This window comes from Cydia strobilella, chromosome Z (genome assembly GCF_947568885.1).
Source record: "Cydia strobilella chromosome Z, ilCydStro3.1, whole genome shotgun sequence".
Lineage (NCBI taxonomy): Eukaryota > Metazoa > Arthropoda > Insecta > Lepidoptera > Tortricidae > Cydia > Cydia strobilella.
The window spans coordinates 1910119-1932622 of NC_086068.1; the positions used below are offsets into that span (position 1 = coordinate 1910119).

A 22504-nucleotide genomic window follows, 5' to 3' on the forward strand; every position below is an offset into this window, starting at 1 on the left:
TTGTATGTAGATTATTTTAGATTTTAGGTATTTATTAATATTTGTATAATTTTTGACATTGTGTTTCTGTATTGTGTTTTAATTTACTTATAGAACAAAGTTTATTCATATTCATATATTCATAGCAGGCGTTTCCTCCATAGGGTTCTGTTCCTCGCCAAGCGCATGGCCTAGTGCAGTTTTAATTCCATAAGTGCCGTTATTTGAGCACACCATCAAAAACAAACAAACAAAAATTCTTTTATTTGCATAAAATATGGTACAACAAGGTGATATTGGAAAGATTCTCCCGTACAGTGACATATTTTGCTGGTTAAGCATGCAAATGTTGTCTTAAAGCTATAAGTCTTAATCTATTACATTGTTTACTTAAAACTATAATTTCTATTTAATATTACTATATTTGGAGGAACTCATTTAAAGAGTAAAACACCTGTTTTTTGAGCCAAGTACCCCAGTACGTCGCTGACGTCATTTTGCTACCTGGGTATATAGTTGGGCAATGAATGGATTTAGAGGCAGGGGTTTGATATGTTCAGGAAGGGCATTAAATATTTTCATACATCTAGTGGGAGGAGGGTCTTGTGCCTTCAACTTTGCCCGTCATCATTACTTTTTCGAGAATATCCGGAGAACGACGTGGGTGGTGTACGAAGCATTATATGTTTATACAAAATGTTATTTTCCTTGCACTGATAGTTTCTAAGTTATCTTTAAATTAAGATTTCTTTCTGATATCTCAATACTTGCTACAGCGATTTTTTTATATATGATTATGATCTAAGCGAGTTCATCACAAAGTGTCTGCCGTAAAAAAATTAAAAATAAATTATAAAGCTTTTATTTCGGACTAGCGACCTGTCCCGGCTTCGCACGGGTGCAATGTATACATATAAACCTGCCTCTTGAATCACTCTTTCTATTAAAAATAAACCGGCCAAGTGCGAGTCGGACTCACGTTCCATTGCTAGGGTTCCGTACATCACAATTTAAACAATGTATTTTTTATGTGAAACGTGACTGAAATGTCTTTAAATAAAATTAATCTTAAACCAAAGTAAAACCGACTTAAAACGGGAAAAAATAAAATATTATCTCATTTTATATGCGCTAGCAAACTAATACGTTTGAAGTCGGTGCCAAGCCAAATCTTAAAAGCGTCAAGTTGCCATCAAACCGAATCCCAACCCTGGTATAGTTTGATAAGAACAAAATAACCAGTATTGTAACTATTTAGCTTGGCACCGACTTCAAACGTATCAGTTTGCTAGCGCATATAAAACGAGATAATATGTTTTTTTCCCGTTTTAAGTCGGTTTTACTTTTTTTTTAAAGATTAATTTTAAGTTTCCATTTTTAGTGTTTCTTCATCTGTCTGGCCAAATAGTGACAGCACTAAACATTTTTGCACTTCGGGTAAGTTTCAAGGTCTGGATCAAAGCTATCAAGATTTGAGCAGTTGGACCTCATGGAACCCATCATTAGAACTAGACCTTAACACAAATGTTCCTTCAGAACTTACTTGTGCTTAACAAATATAACGAAGAAGACTTAAATCGCCATAATTTATATATGCGTTGTTAAAGAGTCCCGTTCTGGTCATCATCAGTAGTTCCACTTCATCAAATGGTACTGTTTTGGATGAAAGTGCTTGGTTTGTTGATGAAAATACTAAAACCGATATATGTATGCCTATAAAATTTGATTTGAGGAGTTCCCTGGATTCCTAATGGATCCAATCATCAGAACTGGGTTTAGACAAAAACGGGACCAACTTGGGACTATACACATTCAAACAAAAAAACAATTTTCCAAATCGGTTCACTAATGACGGAGTTATAAGGTAACATACATACTAAAAAATACGGTCGAATACCTCCTCCTTTTTTGAAGTCGGTTAAAAACCCGTAGGGGTCGGATCAAAAACTAAGTAATTAAGTCCGACTCACGCTTAACTGCATATTTCTAATAGGTTTACCTGTGATCTATAGGTAAAATACTATTTTGTGTATTTATTCCAAAACTTTAGACCCAGTAGTTTCGGAGCTAAAGAGGGGGGGGGGGGGATGGTAATTTTTTGCCTATTTTCTTGAATAACTTCTAAACTGTTTATATATTTGAGATTCTCACGATGAGCTCTTTCATTTGATATGTAACACGATATAGTTTGAAAAACTTTATTTTTTAAATTTTCTTATTTACCCCCCAAAAGTGGCCCCCATGTTTAAAATTCATTTGTTTACGTTACATGTCCGTCTTTGGGTCACAAACTTACATATGTATACCAAATTACAACTTAATTGGTACAGTAGTTTCGGAGAAAATAGGCTGTGACAGACGGACAGACAGACATATACCTACCGCGAAACGCGAAAATTGAAATTTCGTTATTTGCCTCTCTATCGAGTGAATAGGCGAGAGTGATAGAGGCAGAAACCGTTCGCGGTAGGCCATGTGATTGTGCTAGTGACGCCCTCTACGCAGAGTTTTGAGTAATATTCCCTATTGCGGGGTATGGTTATGACAACAGTATAATCCCACTAGGCTATGCGCTGTGCTTCTTTATACATATTTAAATCGCATTGAATTTACTATAGACGCCTTTTGATTTGATCCGGAACGGATAAAATCCGTTGTCCGTCAAGTTCGATCATCTGTTACAACTTCGGCAAGTTACGTTCGACCGTCTGTTATGGCACTAAGTAACTAACTATAAATAACTATGTGGGTAGATGGATATTTAACGTAATAAATTCATTAATAAATTGACCTACCGACACATTTATTATTCTCCTTCCATTTCCCCGAGTGACTTGCGCCGCGTGGCATCATTTTGTTAATACTTGTTAAGTTTTTGCCATAATAATCAAAGATTTAATTGATTGTTAAGTTTTTGTTTTCAAAATATGTTTGTTAGAATTATGTACTATCGTACATACTCATTACACACCGAGCTGCGGTGTCTAGCCGTTTTGGAAATCAACGAACATTTTCTGTTACGGTGAGTTGGTTCAACTTTCTAATAATAAAATCATTTATTTCCATTATAGATATATACAGAGGTACCACAGTAACTGTAAAAACACTAAACTAAATTAATAACTAGCTAAAATCTAAAATAGGCCCTTGAGGCATTATTATATTGTTTAATACACTAGCAGCTGAAAGCTGATGCGTGTATATCACTGCACGTGTTTTTTTTTACTATTAGGTCTATTAGTGTTCATTTTGTTAGTTGTTTTAAGTGTTTGTCAAGTCTGTTTTAAAGGTGTTCACTGAAGGAGCACATATTACTGCTTCTGGTAATTTATTCCACTCGCGTACGACGCGGTTTGATAGAAAGTGCTTCCTAGGATTGCTTGTGCTGGGAACTCAAATAATCTTTAAGCTGTGGCCTCTTAGACGATTATACCAATGCTGGCGGCATTTCCTCGCTGTATCGCAATGCTGATACGTTGTGCGAGGAAGCCGCCAGCTCTTCGGTCACCAGTTACGTCAACCAGACGCTTCGCGATTTCTGCAAACAACTTGTGCGCGCTGGGACCCCACAGACCTAGCTTCAACTCCAAATGGTACAAAACTTTCTTGGGTAGGTCATATATATATTCCTCGACCGTTATTCCCATTTACTTGGGGTCGGCCCTCCTTGTCCATCTTCCAGGTCATATCGTAAACGATATTATTTTTCTTTAAAGTTGGCATGTTAGTGCATGTACATAAGTTGTTACAAAAATAACAGGATAAAAAAAAAGTTAAAGTAGGTACCAGACACAGCAATTCGTACTCGAAATTGAATCGATGTTTTATTTTTAGGGTTCCGTACCCAAAGGGTAAAAACGGGACCCTATTACTAAGACTCCACTGTCTGTCTGTCACCATGTTGTAACTCATGAACCGTGATAGCTACAGTTGCCAAACACAACGTAACAACAAATGCCAAAAATAAAATAAAAAGTTTTATTTGTACGGAACCCTTGGTGGGCGAGACCGACTCGCACTTGGCCGGTTTTTATTTTTTTTAAACTGGTTATTTCTTTACGTGTAGTGGCAGATAGTCTGTATCTTTAGGTATTTAAAAGAATGTACGCAAACCACAATTTGGTATTTTATTGGGCAAGAAAATTCTTCAAGTCATTAATTTAACTCAATGTGCCGAAACTTACAGAAATTTTGCTACAATATATTACTTAACGTAACAACGAAGCTGTTATATTCGTGCTATTTTGTTAATATGTGACGTTTTCAACCAAAAGGTACCACATTGTCGCTTGTTGATAAGGATATTTCTAATTGAAGCTATATGGAAATAGCGTCTTACTGACAAGCGACAATAAGTACCCTTTTGGTTGAAAATGACACATATGAATGCATCGGGATGATTTGATTAATCAATAGTAATTTCTGATTTGCTTTTGTGTCCACTTGACGAAGCCTGCGTTGCCGATCACGATCTATGCATGGATGTATTTGTTGTAAAAATGTCATAAATTTAGATTTATTTATTTTATAATATTAAATTACAATATAAATTAAATTAATCTATTATACATATATGAATTTTAGATTAAATTGAATGGAATTACAGATAGTAATTTAATTTTGTAATATACGCCATTACTTCGTAAATAACCTAAAACAAGATCGAATATTTAGCCATTTGAGGGTAGATGAAAACATTGTACGATTAAATGAAATAGGTTAAAGCCAGAACGCTGAGGAACAGATCCAGGCAGTTTTGTGGTTGGCTGGTTGACTGATAAATGTTTTAAGTACCCGAAAATGTAAAAACACATTCTTTACATTTATTTAACTACCTAAAGATACGCACATAATATAGGTACATAAGTTTTGAGAACAATGAGGGCTACCGCGTTTAATTTCGCTGCTAGGGGTGCTAGTGTAGACGGAGGTCTTTCATAATGTCAAATGCATAAAAGTTTTGGGGGTTTCAAGCTTTTTTATCGGGAATTTTGACTCCTTATTCATAATTGTTGTAAATCTTTGTCCATCTTTGATTAATCATGGTAAACAATAGATATAGCTCAATAAATGAATGTGGTTTAAAAAAAGGGTCAACTAAAATATATGCAAAATTAAACAGGTTGAAAAAGTGGCACATTTAGACGTTAAAATACCTTTGTGTATATTAGAACGTATTGATTTTATAAAAAATAAACATAGAAGAATTTTGAGAACTGTTTTTCTGGACCTACATCTACAGTGGCGCCAACTGGTGAGCACAAAAACTGTAGCCCTCATTACAAGAAGCCTATATTTAAAGTACCTAATATTTTTTATGGTTCTAATAACCATATGTGGGTAGTTCTTAATTTAGTCAACAAAACTGTACAAATAATATTTATTTATTTTTGTACTTTATTGCACATTATAAAATATGCAAATGGCGGACCTAATGGCTCGCGGCATTCTCTATCAGTCAACTATAGGGCCAAACAGAAACATGTCAAGATGGGTTCAGTGAGAATACTTTAGTAATATCTTTTAATCCATACTTAGTATTATAAATGCGAAAATGTGTCTGTCTGTCTGTAACCTTTTTACGCTTAAACCGCTTAACCGATTTAGTTGAAATTTGGTATAGAGATAGTTTGAGTCCCGGGTAAGGGCATAGGGTAGTTTTTATCCCAGAAATCATTCTTTAAGGGGGTAGAAATCGATTAAAAGCAGATTGGGTAAAAAATAAGCTACCCAAACTACTAATTCTACGCAGAAGAAGTCGCGGGCAAAAGCTAGTAGAATATAATTTTAAGCCCTAAACAATTACAATGGATGTTGAAAGAACTATAGGGAAAAACGAACGTAATTAGTTACTGGATGACGTAACGATGTGATGCCAGAGGACCACCAGGTTTGACAACTTGTCTGTGCGTGTTTCTCACGCCGTGACGTCACGCGCTCCGATTTGCGTTTGTAGTCACGTGATGCTGGGCATTATTTTAAATACTTTAATTATTTTTATTTAATTTATACCTATTCGAAAAAGGGCTTATTCTTCCCCGCTAGGAGGGATCAAAGTGCCACTTTTCTTCCCTGCTTGGAGGGATCAGTGGCACTTTTCTGTTCTAGGACACAGTTTTTTTTGACGTAATTAATATTTTAGAACATATTAGTTTCCTTTTAGGTGATGTGAAAAACAGTATGTGTAACATGGTAGCAAAATTATTTCCACCTTGGGCGTTAACACTTGAACCCAAGATTACGCTCAAGTTTAGAATCCCTCGCTACGCTCAGGATTAAATTATAGAATCCTTCGCTTCAGTCAGGTTTCATTGTACGCCCTCGCCGTAAATATGTCAATTTGCTCCCTTGTGACACAATCTACTATTTCATCACACTCGCTCAGTAAATGTGGAATTGCACGCAGCCTTAGCGGGAACTATAGAAAAAGCGTCTTCCCTAGGTAGTTATGAAGTTTCCAGTATTATAATTTACAGTTTTTTTGTGTATACTTCATTTTCTACTTCATGCGATCTATTGGCCGTGCCGCCGGGGCGCACCGTATCGCGCAGGAACTCGCCGCTGCCCCGCGCCCTTTCACTGCTCAATGCGCTCTTGGCATCGACGCCTGAGTGCGACCTATTTGCGTGGCGATGGATGCCTCAGATTCTGTGAGGCGATGGATGCTAGGTGCTCAACTGTTCCAACATAATTTGTCTGTCTGTCTATACTAATGTTATGTGATATTATTGTTGTTATAATTGTTGCTGTTTTATGTATTATTATTGCTGTTAGTTTTGAGTTTCGTGACGCATTGGTTCAACTGTAATGTCATGTAAACATTCTTATCAATAAAATAAATAAATATTTTTTTTGTATCGCAAGTGTGATGAAAAACATCATGTGTAACTCGGGGCGTAATAATATTGCAAACGTGAGTATAGTTAAATCGCAAGCCGAATTCAATTATAGAATCTTTCGCTTCGTTCAGGATTCAATTTACGCCCTCGCCGTAAATATGTAATTTTGCTCCCTTGTGACACAATGTACTATTTTGCTCACTTTTCTAGGTACCGCACCTACCTGAGCTCCATGCCGCCGGGCTTGAACGGCAATGGATTATTCCTCCCGCCGGGCGCGGTGCTCCCCGCGCTGCCCGCGCCCGCCGTCTACCCGCCCTACCACCCCCCCTACGCGCCAAGTGAGTGGTATTACCCGAGAGTCGGGAGATTACCCGATTTGTGGGGAAATTTTTGACTACTAGTCAAATCAGTTTCTTTTTTAGAACTGTCAAAACGATTTTGCTACTATGGAATTTATATGAAACACTAGCATGTGACGTCACAATCAAATTACCTACTCTTTATAGTTTATACGGGTTTTAAAATAGAAATTGTGTCTAAAAATGACTGCTGTCTACGTTTCTCTATTAATCTTCTGGTGCTTTATTTCATGCATGGTGTAAAATAATTTATTTTAAATACGGTCAAATACCCTATTGGATTAACCTAATTGTGGTTTTTATAATATAAAAATAGAGAAATCACTCGAGAAAATTTTGGGGATTTGCACAAAATGGGGCCGTTATAGGCCTGTTTTTAAAATTGTACCTTAATATTACATTTGGCGGAAAACTAAAAAAAAACACATTTAAATATAGTTTGGCAAGCCATTACCGTCAGTACGCTCAGTACAAAAGGGGGGTAACTTTAAAAAATGTAGAACATTTGAATTTCGCGCCTTTCTGTACTGACAAAGTATGTTTGCCAGAGTATATATGTATTTGATGACTGTCACAGTCTATAAATCAATACACTCATTAGACGAAGCCGTCTAAACAGGGGTGCGAGGGGTGGGTCGCGCGCACCCGAGCTGCATACGTCGCCATTGTTAGTAGCTCGGTACTACTTACAGGGCTAACGTGTCTTATAGTAAGTCAATAACTGCCCAGTTATGTAAAAGTCTGTGAAAACTCTACTGTGTTCTTGTGCGGTGTCGGCATTTACGCAAACATCAAAGGCTTCGGTCCACTGTTACTTATAAGGGTTCCGTACCCAAAGGGCAAAAACGGGACCCTATTACTAAGACTCCACTGTCCGTCTGTCTGTCACCAAGCTGTATCTCATGAGCCGTGATAGCTAGACAGTTAAAATTTTCACAGATGATGTATTTCTGTTGCCTCTATAACAACAAATACTAAAAGTACGGAACCCTCGGTGGGCGAGTCCGACTCGCACTTTGCTTTTTACACTGTGCCTCTGTTCCAGATATGGCGTCGTTGCCGCCTCCAAACTTGCAGCCGGAGATTCTGGCAAATGCCGAGTACAACCAGGAGAACGCGCACGCGGAGCCCGGCCAACCTTCGTGAGTTACAATACAGTACAATACAATACAATACAATACAATACAATACAATACTCTTTATTGCACACCTCACATAATTTACAATAAACGTACAGAAACATAAACAACACATAATTGGATAGAGGTAACAACAGGCGGCCTTAACGCTTGAAAGCGATCTCTTCAAGACATCCTTTAGGTATCGGAGACAATAGAATAGAATATACGGTAGGTGGCAAAGAATATATATATTTATATACACGGTGTTACTTGAGCCACTGAAAACCTGAGACACCCCAACAGTTTTTATTTATTTTGAACTCATCTTGAGTATTTATTTTTAGGGTTCCGTACCCAAAGGGTAAAAACGGGACCCTATTACTAAGACTCCGCTGTCCGTCTGTCTGTCTGTCTGTCACCAGGCTGTATCTCATGAACCGTGATAGCTAGACAGTTGAAATTTTCACAGATGATGTATTTCTGTTGCCGCTATAACAACAAATACTAAAAACAGAATAATATAAATATTTAAATGATGCTCCCATACAACAAACGTGATTTTTTTGCTGTTTTTTCCCGTAATGGTACGGAACCCTTCGTGCGCGAGTCCGACTCGCACTTGGCCGGTTTTTTAATCCGATAAATATTAAAAAAAAAATTAAATATTAAATTTCTTAACAATTTTATTCGACTAGTAATTCTACACACGATACTTCGTCGTTTGAGTGACATCAAACAATTGCTAGTTACCATCGTAAACACTGTTAACAGACCATTTGCATACCTTACTACAACGAGATAAGGTTTACCAATGGCCAGTTAAGGGTGTTGCTCATTGACAAATAACGTGTCAAATGCTAGTTATTGATATTGTTAATAATAAAAAAATTTAAACATAGCGCGATCGATTCTCCTATCGATTCTGAACAAGCTGTTTTTAGGTTTTCAGTGGGTAATGAAACACCGTGTATATATATATATGTATATATATATATATATATGAAAAGTCGACTTAAATACTAACCGTTACTTGAGTGAGTTACTTTTAGTGTCCGACCGAAACATGTTTTTTTTTACCGAAACCGAAGGTTCTGGTTTGTCTCAAGTTTCGGCCGAAACTTTTGTAGAATTGTTGAAATCGTTGAAAAAAATGTCATAAAACCGCTTTTATACACATACTAGCTTTTGCCCGCGACTTCGTCTGCGTGGAGTCAGTAACAGCAGCTAGAGTAAGTCTAGTAGTAATCATTCAATTTGAGCATAATACAAATCACACACAAATTATCAGGCAACTCATTAATTATCTCAATTCCACCATGATTCCACTCCGCCTTTAACCCTCTTAAGAGATGATTTTCGGGATAAAAACTATCCTATATCCTTCCCCGGAACTCAAACTATCTCTATGCTAAATTTCAACTAAATCGGTTCAGCGGTTTAAGCGTGAAGAGGTAACAGACAGACAGACAGACACACTTTCGCATTTATAATATTACTATTAGCAAAGATAGATATAACTCCGTAATAGATAGATGATACAGTCTAAGGAAAAAACGTGCCTCGAAAATCAAGAAAATTTGATTCTCGTTCAGAGGGCGCTACTAGCTTTGGCCAACTGTCGAATAGATGGCGTTGACGGTTTCGTTTGTTATTTAACAATTTTAACGCATATCAGTGAAAGAACATGGGTCAAAATCATAAAAATAATTAATGCAAATAAAAATAATCATTTATCCATATTTAAATACATTTTGTCGTATTTTTATAAATCTTCATTTTTAGTTTTAAAGTGTGTCGACAGATGGCAGTGAATTTACTGGTGTTACAAAATTTACTATGACAGTACCGCTCTAGTATAAGTTACTCTATGGTATTAGAAAAAGACATAACTTACACGTTTGGTATACGTGTTAGTGTAAGTTTGCTAATAAATAAATAAAATAAATGCTAAATACACAGTGTCGAATTTATTGCGGCTCAAACGAAGGCTAATTATTGAGAATTTTAACTACCTCTTTTAATTGAGGGGGGAATTAAATCTGGTTGACTGTCTTTTTCTTCCATTACCCAACTATCGATATCGATCGAAATGTTTCTAACTCTAGCGAGATTGCGACAGTCTTTTGTTTTGCCGCGAAAATTCCGGGCTCTGCCTATGAATGAATGAATGAAATAATTTTATTTCGTGTAACCGTGACACATACATTCTGTTAGTATAAGACAGTTTCAAGAGGGTTAGTATACCTAAGCCTAATAACAATTATACCTATACCTAAACCTACACACTTAACCTACAAGTTACCACTGTATGGAGCCCATTGGGGAATGTAGCCCCGCACAGTGTAACATTAGCGGACAATCCGGCTTATCCGCTATCATCCTTAAGATGATGTTGGGACTGTCCCGCACCCGGCGCACCGGGGATGCGGCGCGCCTGCGCAAGGTCGTCTGAAAACAATCAACGCGCGCCTCCGCAAACATTCCTGATGCGCTACAGAAGCGAGGCAGTCCCACAATCACCCGGAACGCGTTATTATATTGGACACGGAGAGCCCCATAGGCCCGCTGCGAATACTGAACCCAAAGGTTGCAGGCATACAGGGAAGTACAGAACGCTCTAAACAGAGTAACCCGAACCCCCCTGGAACACCCCGCAAACCTATCAATTACCCTAATTTTTTACCTTTCAGAAACTTCAATCACTTGCACAACCAACAACTGATGCTACCCGACAGTCAGTACTACCCGCGTAACGTGCTACCGCCCGCGGAGTTCCGCGAGTATCTGCCCGTGTACCGGGCCGGGTACCCGGAGATCGTGTTCGACAACGCCAACTACAACGTCGATCAAAGGGAGCGTGAGTACTCGTTGATATACCAGCAACTGATGACAGACGGGCAGTATTACCCGCGCAACGTGCTACCGCTAGTGTACCTGCCCGTGTACCGGGCCGGGTACCCGGAGATCGTGTTCGACAACGCCAACTACAACGTCGTTAATAGAGATGCAACGAATAGTTGTTTGCCCGGATACCGGATGTTCGGCATGACCATCGGCCGAATATTCGGTTTCCGGCCGCCGAATAATCGGCCGACGGAACTATACCTACATTTCGGTTTTTCAGGTGCGCATTATGGAGGTTTTGACCTGTTTCGTAGTTATCGTTGCGCGGTCTCATTTCTAGGTTTGAAATGAGTGCGCGTGCAAGTGTGGAAAGTTTTTTTTTTTAATAATAAACGAGTACGATTATGACCTTGACAGTTTCTTACATCCAATTTGTGTACTCCGAATTCGAGCAGTTACTATCCGGTATCCGGCCGGATAATAGGTCACTAGCCGGTAACCAGCCTGATATTAAAATAAGGACCGGATACCGGATAGTAACCGGATATCCGGTGCATATACTGATGACCGACCGGCAGTATTATCCGCACAACGAGCTACCCTCGGAGTACCTGCCCGTGTACCGGGCCGGGTACCCGGAGACCGTGTTCAGCAACGCCTGCGTGAGTACATATTGTCACAATGTTTTATTATGACGTCGAGTCGAGTCGAATTAAGGAGACTAAAGATAACCAACGGTAGGTGATAAAACATCTAAACATATTGAGTTTTCGTTTATTAAAAAATATCGTTTATTATAGACCAAAGATAGATATAACTCCGTAATAGATGGATACAGTCTAAGGAAAAAACGTGCCTCGAAAATCAAGAAAATTTGATTCTCGTTCAGAGGGCGCTACTAGTTTTGGCCTACAGTCGTATAGATGGCGTTGACGGTTTCGTTTGTTATTTAACAATTTTAACGCATATCAGTGAAAGAACATGGGTCAAAATCATCAAAATAATTAATGCAAATAAAAAAAATCATTTATTTATATTTAAATACATTTTATCGTATTTTACAAATCTTCAATTTTAGTTTTAAAGTGTGTCGACAGATGGCAGTGAATTTACTGGGGTTACAAAATTTACTATGACAGTACCGCTCTAGTATAAGTTACTCTATGTTTTAGACGTAAGTCCATCGGGATTAGCATCATCATATATTCGCGAAAAACCCAAAAACTACTGAACGGATTTACATTTGGTTTTCACCTATTAATAGAGTGATTCTTTAGGAGGGTGTATAATTTGTTTACCCGGACGAAGCCGCGTGGGTCACTAGTTATTACTAAACTTAAAATTAGACTTAAAACTAAATAACTATAAGGGTATTACTGCAATGTTCTGCCACCAGAGTGCAGCACTAGCTCCTTTGGTAAACCATAGAATAACTTATACATACTGTACCTTTAACAGGTTTTTAACAAGTTTCCAGAGATAATAAAATATGACATTGATGCATCAAGGCGGTTTGTTTACAGATGACCTACCGGGAAACGCGAATCCGAAATTTCGCTATCTGCCTAGCTCTTTAGCGCTCGAATATGCACAGAGATGTTAGATAACGAAATTTCGATTTTCTTGTTTCGCGATATACCCTCAGATTGTCGTAGTGGCGCCCCCTACGCAAAGTTTCGTGTAATATTCCCTATTATTGAGAGAACGTCCATCGGGGTTAGGCCAGTATTACACTTGTAAGTTTCACTTACGTAAGTAGGGTCTATTTGCTAGAATGAGATAACGATATTCATATATCATTCTGTAGTATAGCTGTGTCCCTACTTACGTAAGTAAAACTTAAGAGTGTAATCCTGGCTCATCATCACTACACCTTATAAGCGTTTGTCTGTTTGTATGTTCGCGAAAAATCCAAAAACTACTGAACGGATTTTCATTTGGTTTTCACCTATTAATAGATTGCGGCAGTGGCTACGCAGAGTTTCGTGTAATATTCCCTATTTTTTGAGAGAGAAATGTGTCTCTATTGTTTGAGATAATTATTGACTCATAATCTAATAGACCGTGATTACCTTTTGTATTATTTGTGAGCTCCCGATATTTCGACGCAGTTACATACATCATGTTCACGGGTGACTCACTCACACCCGTGAACATGATGCATGTAACTGCGTCGAAATATCGGGAGCTCACAAATAATACAAAAGGTAATCACGGTCTATATCCCGGTCAATATAAGTCTAGTGAAACTAACCGTGAATCATTCAAAACTCTAATCATAATGTAATGATTGTCATATTATCATATATCAACTTTTCAGGATTGCCATAAAACAAACCTAACCTATCTATAGGATAACCCGAGGAAAATCCTGAAAAGTTAACGGTTTCAGAATTATGACTAATGATAATATGACACCACATTATGACTCAATAATTATGTCAAACAAAGGGACCCCGGGAGAAATACTTGATACTAAATGTAGTTTTGTTAACAGTGCCTCCGGAACCGCGTCCGGATTTCCGGAGGGACTCTAACTACGTGCCGGTCAACAGGGACCCGTGGCAGCCGGTCAATGAGGTATGTATTACGCCCTCATCCACACGGGCGAGAAACCCTACCAGTGCAGCATATGCAGCAAGGCGTTTACCACAGATTTAAGGCCGTTCCATCGGTTTGCCGCTGTCTTTGTCACATTTCGCAAGAAAGAACGGGAAAGAACATACGCGCCAAGTGTCAATTTTGATCGAATTTTGTCGGTTTTTATTTATTTTAAAAACGTTACCTTACAATTTCGAAATTCTAAAGCTATGAAATTACTATTTATGTTAAGATTGTTTTTTCTTCTTTTTTTGTTTATAAGTATTACATAATAAATAACCGAGTAAAGTAGGATTAAAAGTCCGAGTTAGAGGTGACTTTGGGAATTAATTGTATCGAGCGAAGTGTCATAATTCGTGTATCGGAAGCTATGTTGTTAAAGATAATATAGCCAAGAACTAAATATATTTTTTCCGCGTCTACGAATATCAACGCCTCTTAGAAAAACATCATATAAGGAGATTTTTCGCCTTCTGGCTCTGGCCTTAATATATACGCTAGATGACGCAAATACCACGATTTGTATTGAAACCATTCGTGCCGACTTTTTCATACAAAAATTTACGTATAATACAATTTTAAAATTACTTATCTGTGATAGGAAATATGTTCTTGCCTTTTGGTGGCCGCAATTTTTGCTGCAGTTAATTATCATGCAACGAAGCATTTTTTTTTAAGTTCTCGAAGAACAAATTAAATTATTTTCTATGAAAATATTTTAATTTGTGTTTTTTCAAGTAGACACACTACTATTTAAACTAGAAACTGAAAAATGTCATATACGAAGGAAAAAACGACCAGCCTCCAGTGTCCAGAGCTGGAATCGAACCAGCGTACGCCGTTTACCGGACAGGTGCCTGAACCGCTCGGCTATCCGTATCGGTTTTTCCTTCGTATATGACATTTATTTCAGTTTATTTTTTAAGTTTTCACGGACGTCCGGCTGCAACAACTGACGCGCGTGGACTGTAAAGAGCGACGGTCAACCTCGACGCTCGGTCGGGGTTCGGACACGCGAAGTAGATGCATTTGCGTCTTCTATGGTATATTTATTTCTGTGGCGTTTACGCAGTAGGGCGTCTAGTACGTGGAAATCTGTCAGAGGAGGCTCGAGACGTGGCCGCCGGTCAACTAGGTATAAGAACATCTAACGACACGGGAATAGGGTATTCTCCTACTAGTCAAATCAGTTTCTTTTTAGGGTTCCGTACCCAAAGGGTAAAAACTTGACCCTATACTTATATTGACCGGGATATAGACCGTGATTACCTTTTGTATTATTTGTGAGCACAATATTGCACAATTTCTGCGGTCGCCCAAAGACAATTTTCCCCTGGAAAAACCTGGTGTATACAAAGTTGAGTGCACCTGCGGTAGTTCGTACATTGGGCAGACCAAACGCACTATTGCCTGCAGAATTAAAGAACACATTGCTGCGGTCAAGAACAATGACGTTCGCAAATCAGCTATTGCTCAGCATCTCCTTGAGTCGGGTACAAATCACTGGATCGAGTTGCATAGTCCCAAGGTCATTTCGACAGAACGCCACTATATACCAAGATTGGTAAGAGAAGCCGTTGAAATTCACAAATACAAAAATTTTAATCGTGAAGATGGGTTTAAACTGTCAAATGTGTGGAATCCTGTGATTTGTTTGTGTAAAAAACCAGTGATATCCGAATCAAACACGCGTAGTGACACCGTGAGTGTAGTGTGTTTGGACAGACCAACGAGTGTGAACGCGACCGGACCAACAAGTGTGAATGCGACCGTTGGTAACGTTGAAAGTGAACGCAGCCGACGCGCAAGAATGAGGGTAGACAGAGCGCTGTCTACACAACTTTGACACCCACCCGCTATCTTCAGTCACCCGTGAACATGATGCATGTAACTGCGTCGAAATATCGGGAGCTTACAAATAATACAAAAGGTAATCACGGTCTATATCCCGGTCAATATAAGTCTAGTGAAACTAACCGTGAATCATTCAAAACTCTAACTTGACCCTATTACTAAGACTCCGCTGTCCGTCTGTCACCAGGCTGTATCTCATGAACCGTGATAGCTAGACAGTTGAAATTTTCACAGATGATGAACAACAAATACTAAAAAGTACGGAACCCTCGGTGCGCGAGTCCGACTCGCACTTGGCTAGTTTTATATTGTATACATTTGTTCCAGACGTTCTTCGACGGCGTGACCAATGTGATGGAGCCATTTGCTAATAACACCGAAAATGTAAGTTATCACTTAAATAGATTCATTGAAATTAAATCATTTGATCCATCATACATACAGTACCGGCCAATAATATATCACCTTTGAGTGTTTTTGTATGAGCTTGTATAGAGTAAACAATATAGGTTAGTTTGTACATGGCATATTTTACTAGTCATTTTATACAAATATATGATGAATATATAGGATATACAATAGGATACTCAGCATATTACTACATAACCTCTAGCAAAAAGAATGAAGTTAACAATACATAAAAAAAAAAACTATGATAAAAAAATTACATGAGACCAATTTTTCTCATCGCCCGTACAAAGGAATACTACTAGACTCCCTAAAGCAGTGAAGTGGAAGTCACTCACAAATATAAAAAAAAAAAGTTATATCGTAAAAACATGGTGATATATTATTGGCCGGTACTGTACCTTTACCCTCCTACCCAATGTTCTCTTTAAAGGACATCGGGGCTAGGGGCAAATGTTTGACAGCCGCTTATGAATAAGTAGAACTCATAATATTGTGATACGAGTACATCTGCGCTTGCTTGAGGAAATCTACCATAGACATATAAAGACCGGCCTTACGAGCACTACGAATGGGGCCGATACCACAGGGCGGACACGATATACATCAAAAATCATTTGCGTTTCTATGTGTGAACGGCACGTCTGTCCACGCGTCATGCGTCATAGTGTAAGTTTCTTAAAAATAGTACTGTGCCGGCAAACGGCCGTCAATCTGATGTCGAGGGGCGAGGGCATTCTAGTCGGGGCGGGGCGGTGCGTGGCTGTTCTGTGGTAATACTATTAAGTAGTTTCTTTTTAGGGTTCCGTACCCAAAGGGTAAAAACGGGACCCTATTACTAAGACTCCGCTGTCCGTCTGTCTGTCACCAGGCTGTATCTCATGAACCATGATATCTAGACAGTTGAAATTTTCACAGATGATGCATTTCTGTTGCCGCTATAACAACAAATACTAAAAAGTACGGAACCCTCGGTGCGCGAGTCCGACTCGCACTTGGCTAGTTTTATATTGTATACATTTGTTCCAGGCGTTCTTCGACGGCGTGACCAATGTGATGGAGCCATTTGCTAATAACACCGAAGACGTAAGTTATCACTTAATTTGATTATTATTCATTGAAATTAAATCATTTGATCCATCATACATACAGTACCGGCTAATAATATATCATATCATACAGAATAGTATTATCATACAGAACGGCCACGCACCGCCCCGCCCCGATTCGAATTACCTCGCCCCGCGACAGAAATCTGACGGACTTCTGCCGTGCTCTCAGTACTATTTTTAAGAAACTTACACTATGACCAAAGATAGATATAACTCCGTAATAGATGGATACAGTCTAAGGAAAAAACGTGCCTCGAAAATCAAGAAAATTTGATTCTCGTTCAGAGGGCGCTACTAGCTTTGGCCGGCTGTCGTATAGATGGCGTCGACGGTTTCGTTTGTTATTTAACAATTTTAACGCATATCAGTGAAAAAACATGGGTCAAAATCATAAAAATAATTAATGCAAATAAAAAAAATCATTTATCCATATTTAAATACATTTTATCGTATTTTTATAAATCTTCATTTTTAGTTTTAAAGTGTGTCGACAGATGGCAGTGAATTTACTGGGGTTACAAAATTTACTATGACAGTACCGCTCTAGTATAAGTTACTCTATGACTATGACGCATGCCGCGTGTACAGACGTGCCGTTCACACATAGAAACGCAAATGATTTTAGATGTATAGCGTGTCCGCCCTGTGGTATCGGCCCCATTCGTAGTGCTCGTAAGGCCGGTCTTTACGAAGTAATAGTCTATGAAATCGACCGTTTTTAGGGTTCCGTACCCAAAGGTTAAAAACGGGACCCTATTACTAAGACTCCGCTGTCCGTCTGTCTGTCCGTCTGTCACCAGGCTATATCTCATGAACCGTGATAGCTAGACAGTTGAAATTTTCACAGATGGTATATTACTGTTGCCGCTATAACAACAAATACTAAAAACAGAATAAAATGAATATTTAAGGGGGGCTCCCATACAACAAACGTGATTTTTTTGCCGCTTTTTGCGTAATGGTACGGAACCCTTCGTGCGCGAGTCCGACTCGCACTTGGCCGGTTTTTTAATTGTCGTGTATATTGCAGATGTTCGGTGTGGGAGACCGCAGGGTGGTGGGCGCAGACCGTCTCGCCAACCCAGACCGTAACTCCTCCTGCCTCGCAGATGAAGTAAGTAGAAACAGCAACACTCTAAACTGCCCATCGGTGGACAGGCGTAAGGTCCATCCATGGACAGTTAAACAGTGTGGGCAATGTTACAAGGAGCTAGGTTTTGATATAGCCGCTTGTACATATTTTGTATGAACAAATGTATAGATGGCGGGACTTAAAAATTTAAGTTCTTACAAAACTCGTTCCGAAACTACCGCAATAATGCCAATAAAAAGTACATGAAACATTGCCCACTTTTAACTTTGCCCATCATTTGGGCTTTTAGGAAAAATAAAATCTGGAGATTGAGAATATTCGAAATGGCCGTTGTTTATTTATGCCACATGTATACACACATAAACGCATAGTAATGGATGCAGCATACATTACAAAAACGTCTAATTTTATACATTATTGGATAGAATTTATTTGTTCCTATAATTTCAATAGTAAAACTTATCCGTTTTCAGATTTTTTTATTTTAATTTACACAATATTTTAATTTATAAAAATTACATTCGTTTTAAGACAAAATGTCGGAAAATTTGAAAATCCACAATTTGATGATTTTTAGTATGTGATTTTGGACGTCTTTTTCGGGGTTTGTAATTATTTTATATTTAAAAACTTTATCATAAACGTATAGCAAATAGTGTACCTTTTTGTTGGCGGTAAGATGTTTCATATCTCTTACTGAAAATTATATAAGCCTATGCAACTTCTAACACTGATTTTTCAGTGAAAATCGATGGTATATTTTTTTTACTATTTTTCCCATGATCAGCAAACAATTACGTAACACATATATTAATTTCGGGCAAATAGAAAAAAATATGCATTTAAGAGTTAACATGGAATTGTTTCTAAACGGATATGTCGATGGCACAGAAATAAATATACTATAGAAGACGCAAATGCATCTACTTCGCGTGTCCGAACCCCGACCAAGCGTCGAGGTTGACCGTCGCTCTTTACAGTCCACGCGCGTCAGTTGTTGCAGCCGGACGTCCGTGAAAACATAAAAAATGCTTCGTTGCATGATAATTAACTGCAACAGCCCAATAATTGCATGCACCCAAAGGCAAGAACATATTTCCTATCACAGATAAGTAATTTTAAAGTTATATTATGCGTAAATTTTGTATGAAAGTTCGGCACGCTTGGTTTCAATACAAATCGTGGTATTTGCGTCATCTAGCGTATATATTAAATCTGTGGTCGATGGTTTCTGTTAGGGTTGTACTCAAATCTTTTGTTTTTAGCAGGAATTGGAAGAGGAGCTCGAAGCGCTCGCGCGCCGCATTGACACGGAGTTCAAGAGCGCTGACTAAGTTCACAATAACATTGTTATTAGTATAGTCAGCATTGTTATTAGCTTGGCACCCCTGCATACATATTTCTATTCAGGGATGATAAGCTTTTTAGCCAGGATGCTTAGTTTTGCTGACTGTACATTACATTACCCCTTCACTAAAATATTATAATAGAGTCCATCTAAAGCAGTCCAGCAAAGCTTTTGTTGACTTTTTTTCCACTTAACAGTTGATTGTCCCTGGCAAAAAAGTCGACTGGTCCAGGGATACACTAGGCGACAAATGTCCCGCGCAACGTGTTGCCGCGACGACGGGTGAAGTGGCGCGACGTTGCCGAACTTCACTCGTCGTGTCTGGCAACATCGCGAAGACACGTGTCGCTAGAAGTCGTGCGATGTCGCCGGAAATATCAGGTGAAGTTTCGCGTAGTCGTGAGTCACCTCAAATGTCGCAGGACATTTCTCCCCTAGTGTATCTCTGGCTTTATCAATAAAAAGCAGGGCCGCTGGTCTAAACTCTGTATCAACTTTGCAACGAAAAAGTGTGTAAGTGCTACTATACATTTCATATTCTCACATACCCTATGTCGCTTAGTTAGATTTGATGGACTCTTATTACTTCTATACTGAAATATAAACTAGTGCCGTATATAATTTTAAGTTCTAATTTATCTCTCATGTTCCCAAAAGTTTCGAGTTCCCACGGATTACATTTTCCTTTAGGGGACAGAAGACACGACTTTTGTTTTTCTGTGTGTCTATGACTCGTATTGAAAACATGCGCCAAAATATCGTTCTAATGTGTAATTGACTGATAATCTTGTCCGGACGAGAATTGCCGGCTTCGTGTTATTAAACGACCTCGCTCGTTGACTCGGCCGGCGACCCCTGTCCCTGACTTAATTATACTGCCTGATAATTTTTTCATGACTATTTTAATATCAGGTGGTTTGAAGTTGAACTATTTGTCGTATATGAATATGACCAACGAAAAGGTTTTACCGTAAATATTTTCTCATCACTAGAAGCAATGTTCTTTTCGAATTATGCTTTAGTTTATGCTTTAGTGGAATTATTAGTAATTTTGTCTTTAAAAAAAGAAACGCATCTATAAAGTATATGCAACATTGCCCACTATTAACTTTGCCCAGCGTTTGGGCCTAAAGATTTATTTCAAGACTTGAAATTAAACATATACAATGTTTGAAATAAAATATCAAATGAATTTGTGAAAAACTGATCAATTTGAAGTGGGCATAAAATTTAGCCAAAAATCTTACAAAACTGTAAAGTGCAAGGCACGAGTACTTGGTACGTCTATTATTATTTGTCTAACTCTATTATGCTACACGGGACATATTTAGACTTTTTTTATGACTTTAGGTCCGCTTATTTTGACAAAACTCAATTATTTCCACTAGTGGCATTAATATTGAACTGTTTTTCTTTTTCATACTCTTCTTGAGTGAAACGGGTAGATCGGGGGTCAAGTACGGTCAGTTGCAACAATGCCCTATGAACAATATTCAAAAACTGACCTCTTACGTAATAATAAAGTTTTGAAAACTTCGTTTAGTTAGCTACTACTGTGATTACTGGACTAGTATCCTATCTGGATTGATAAAGTGCGTCACTGTTTAAATACAGCCAGTCAGGCACACTTATTTATCATACCGCAAATCGGCAAAAAAGTATGATATTTTTTTTTATTGTAAATTAAGCTTAAGTTATTGAATAGTTTTAAGTGTTTCAAATATTTTTTTTATTTTTAACGACAGAGTTGTCTTTTTTTTTGAAGTATTGATTTGATAGGATAGTATTCTATCGAGTCAAATCAGGTACTTTTTTTAAGGTTAAAATTTATTGCTGCTATTGAGTTATAAACCACGCATCAGTATTTCTGGGGCAATGTCATAATTTTCTCCTAAATTACTTTTTTTGTGGACTAACTCGGTTGCATTTTATTTTCTCGGGTAGCATTATTCAAATTTTACCTACACGAAATAGCGCTTCTATATCTTACCGAAACTTCATTATAATAAAATATTATGCAACTTTGCCCAGTCATATATGTCACAAGACGAGATAAGCTCATATAGGTTATAATACTTATAATAGATTCCTTTAATCGTTCCCATGCCAACGACGACTAGAATCATTTGATGATAGGTCGGTGTAGACTTGCCTCGGCAAGGCAATGCGGCCGAAGCACGTCTACACAGACCGAGCTGCTCCGCGCGGCAATTCCCTCCCGAGGCGGCTCGTTCTGTAATCTGGCCTAATAGTAGGTATTATTATTTGAAATCAAAGACGTTACTTGAGCTTACAAGTGGGAAGTAAGTACATATGTAGTGCATAATTATTTTCCATCGTATTTTCTCGGGAACGTTCGTAATTGTCATGCTACTTCAGTCAAAAAAAGTACTGAACTTTTTGTACCGAGACTGACTGAAACAGCAAAACACGTTTGTACGTTTCCGTGAAAAAAAAACGATGGAATAATTATGCACTAAATCTGTAAGTTGATTTCAAATGAGAATACGTTCTATTCACAAGAACATGATTAAAATTCTGTCCTATCATGGAAATTACCTTTATGCCTTGAGTTGGAATGCTCTTTCTTGTTTCTTTATGCTCCTGCCAAAACCCGCAAGGAAAGTCATAATAAAAAATACTCATTGTGCAATCATAGTGCAACGGAAAATATTTCATGTTTGTATTCACATAGTACATTTTACAACTAGTGTGAAAAGACATTTCACACGTGTTGTAAACGACGTTTTTAATACAATCGCGAAAAAATAATAAATTAATATATCATTAGTAGAATCATACCACCAAACCAAACCAAAACCAAAAGTAGCTATACAGCCCTTGATACTTGAGCTGCCGCAGCCCGCGATACCTTCATACTCGTGCGCGCCCCGGCCGCGGCCGCCGCGGGCCCGGCGCGGGTTGGTCAACGACACCGAGGAG

The 22504-nt window shown here is 38.3% G+C and overlaps 1 protein-coding gene across 4 annotated transcripts; it reads left to right on the forward strand.

Annotated features, from left to right (window-relative positions):
* The first annotated feature begins 2733 nt into the window (after positions 1-2733).
* Positions 2734-22194, forward strand: LOC134754075 (uncharacterized). Of its 4 annotated transcripts, none has more exons than XM_063690148.1 (9): positions 2736-3001; positions 7029-7159; positions 8226-8322; positions 10992-11158; positions 13643-13725; positions 15928-15984; positions 17038-17094; positions 18151-18234; positions 19482-22194. In XM_063690148.1, exons 1-9 carry the CDS (start codon positions 2907-2909, stop codon positions 19545-19547), a joined length of 837 nt encoding a protein of 278 aa, XP_063546218.1. In that variant the 5' UTR covers positions 2736-2906; the 3' UTR covers positions 19548-22194. The 4 variants fall into 4 exon arrangements, with proteins under 4 accessions (XP_063546220.1, XP_063546218.1, XP_063546219.1 ...); XM_063690147.1 differs by having other exon boundaries at positions 2737-3001; positions 19479-22194; XM_063690150.1 differs by lacking the exon at positions 17038-17094 and having other exon boundaries at positions 2734-3001.
* Positions 22195-22504: the final 310 nt, after the last annotated feature.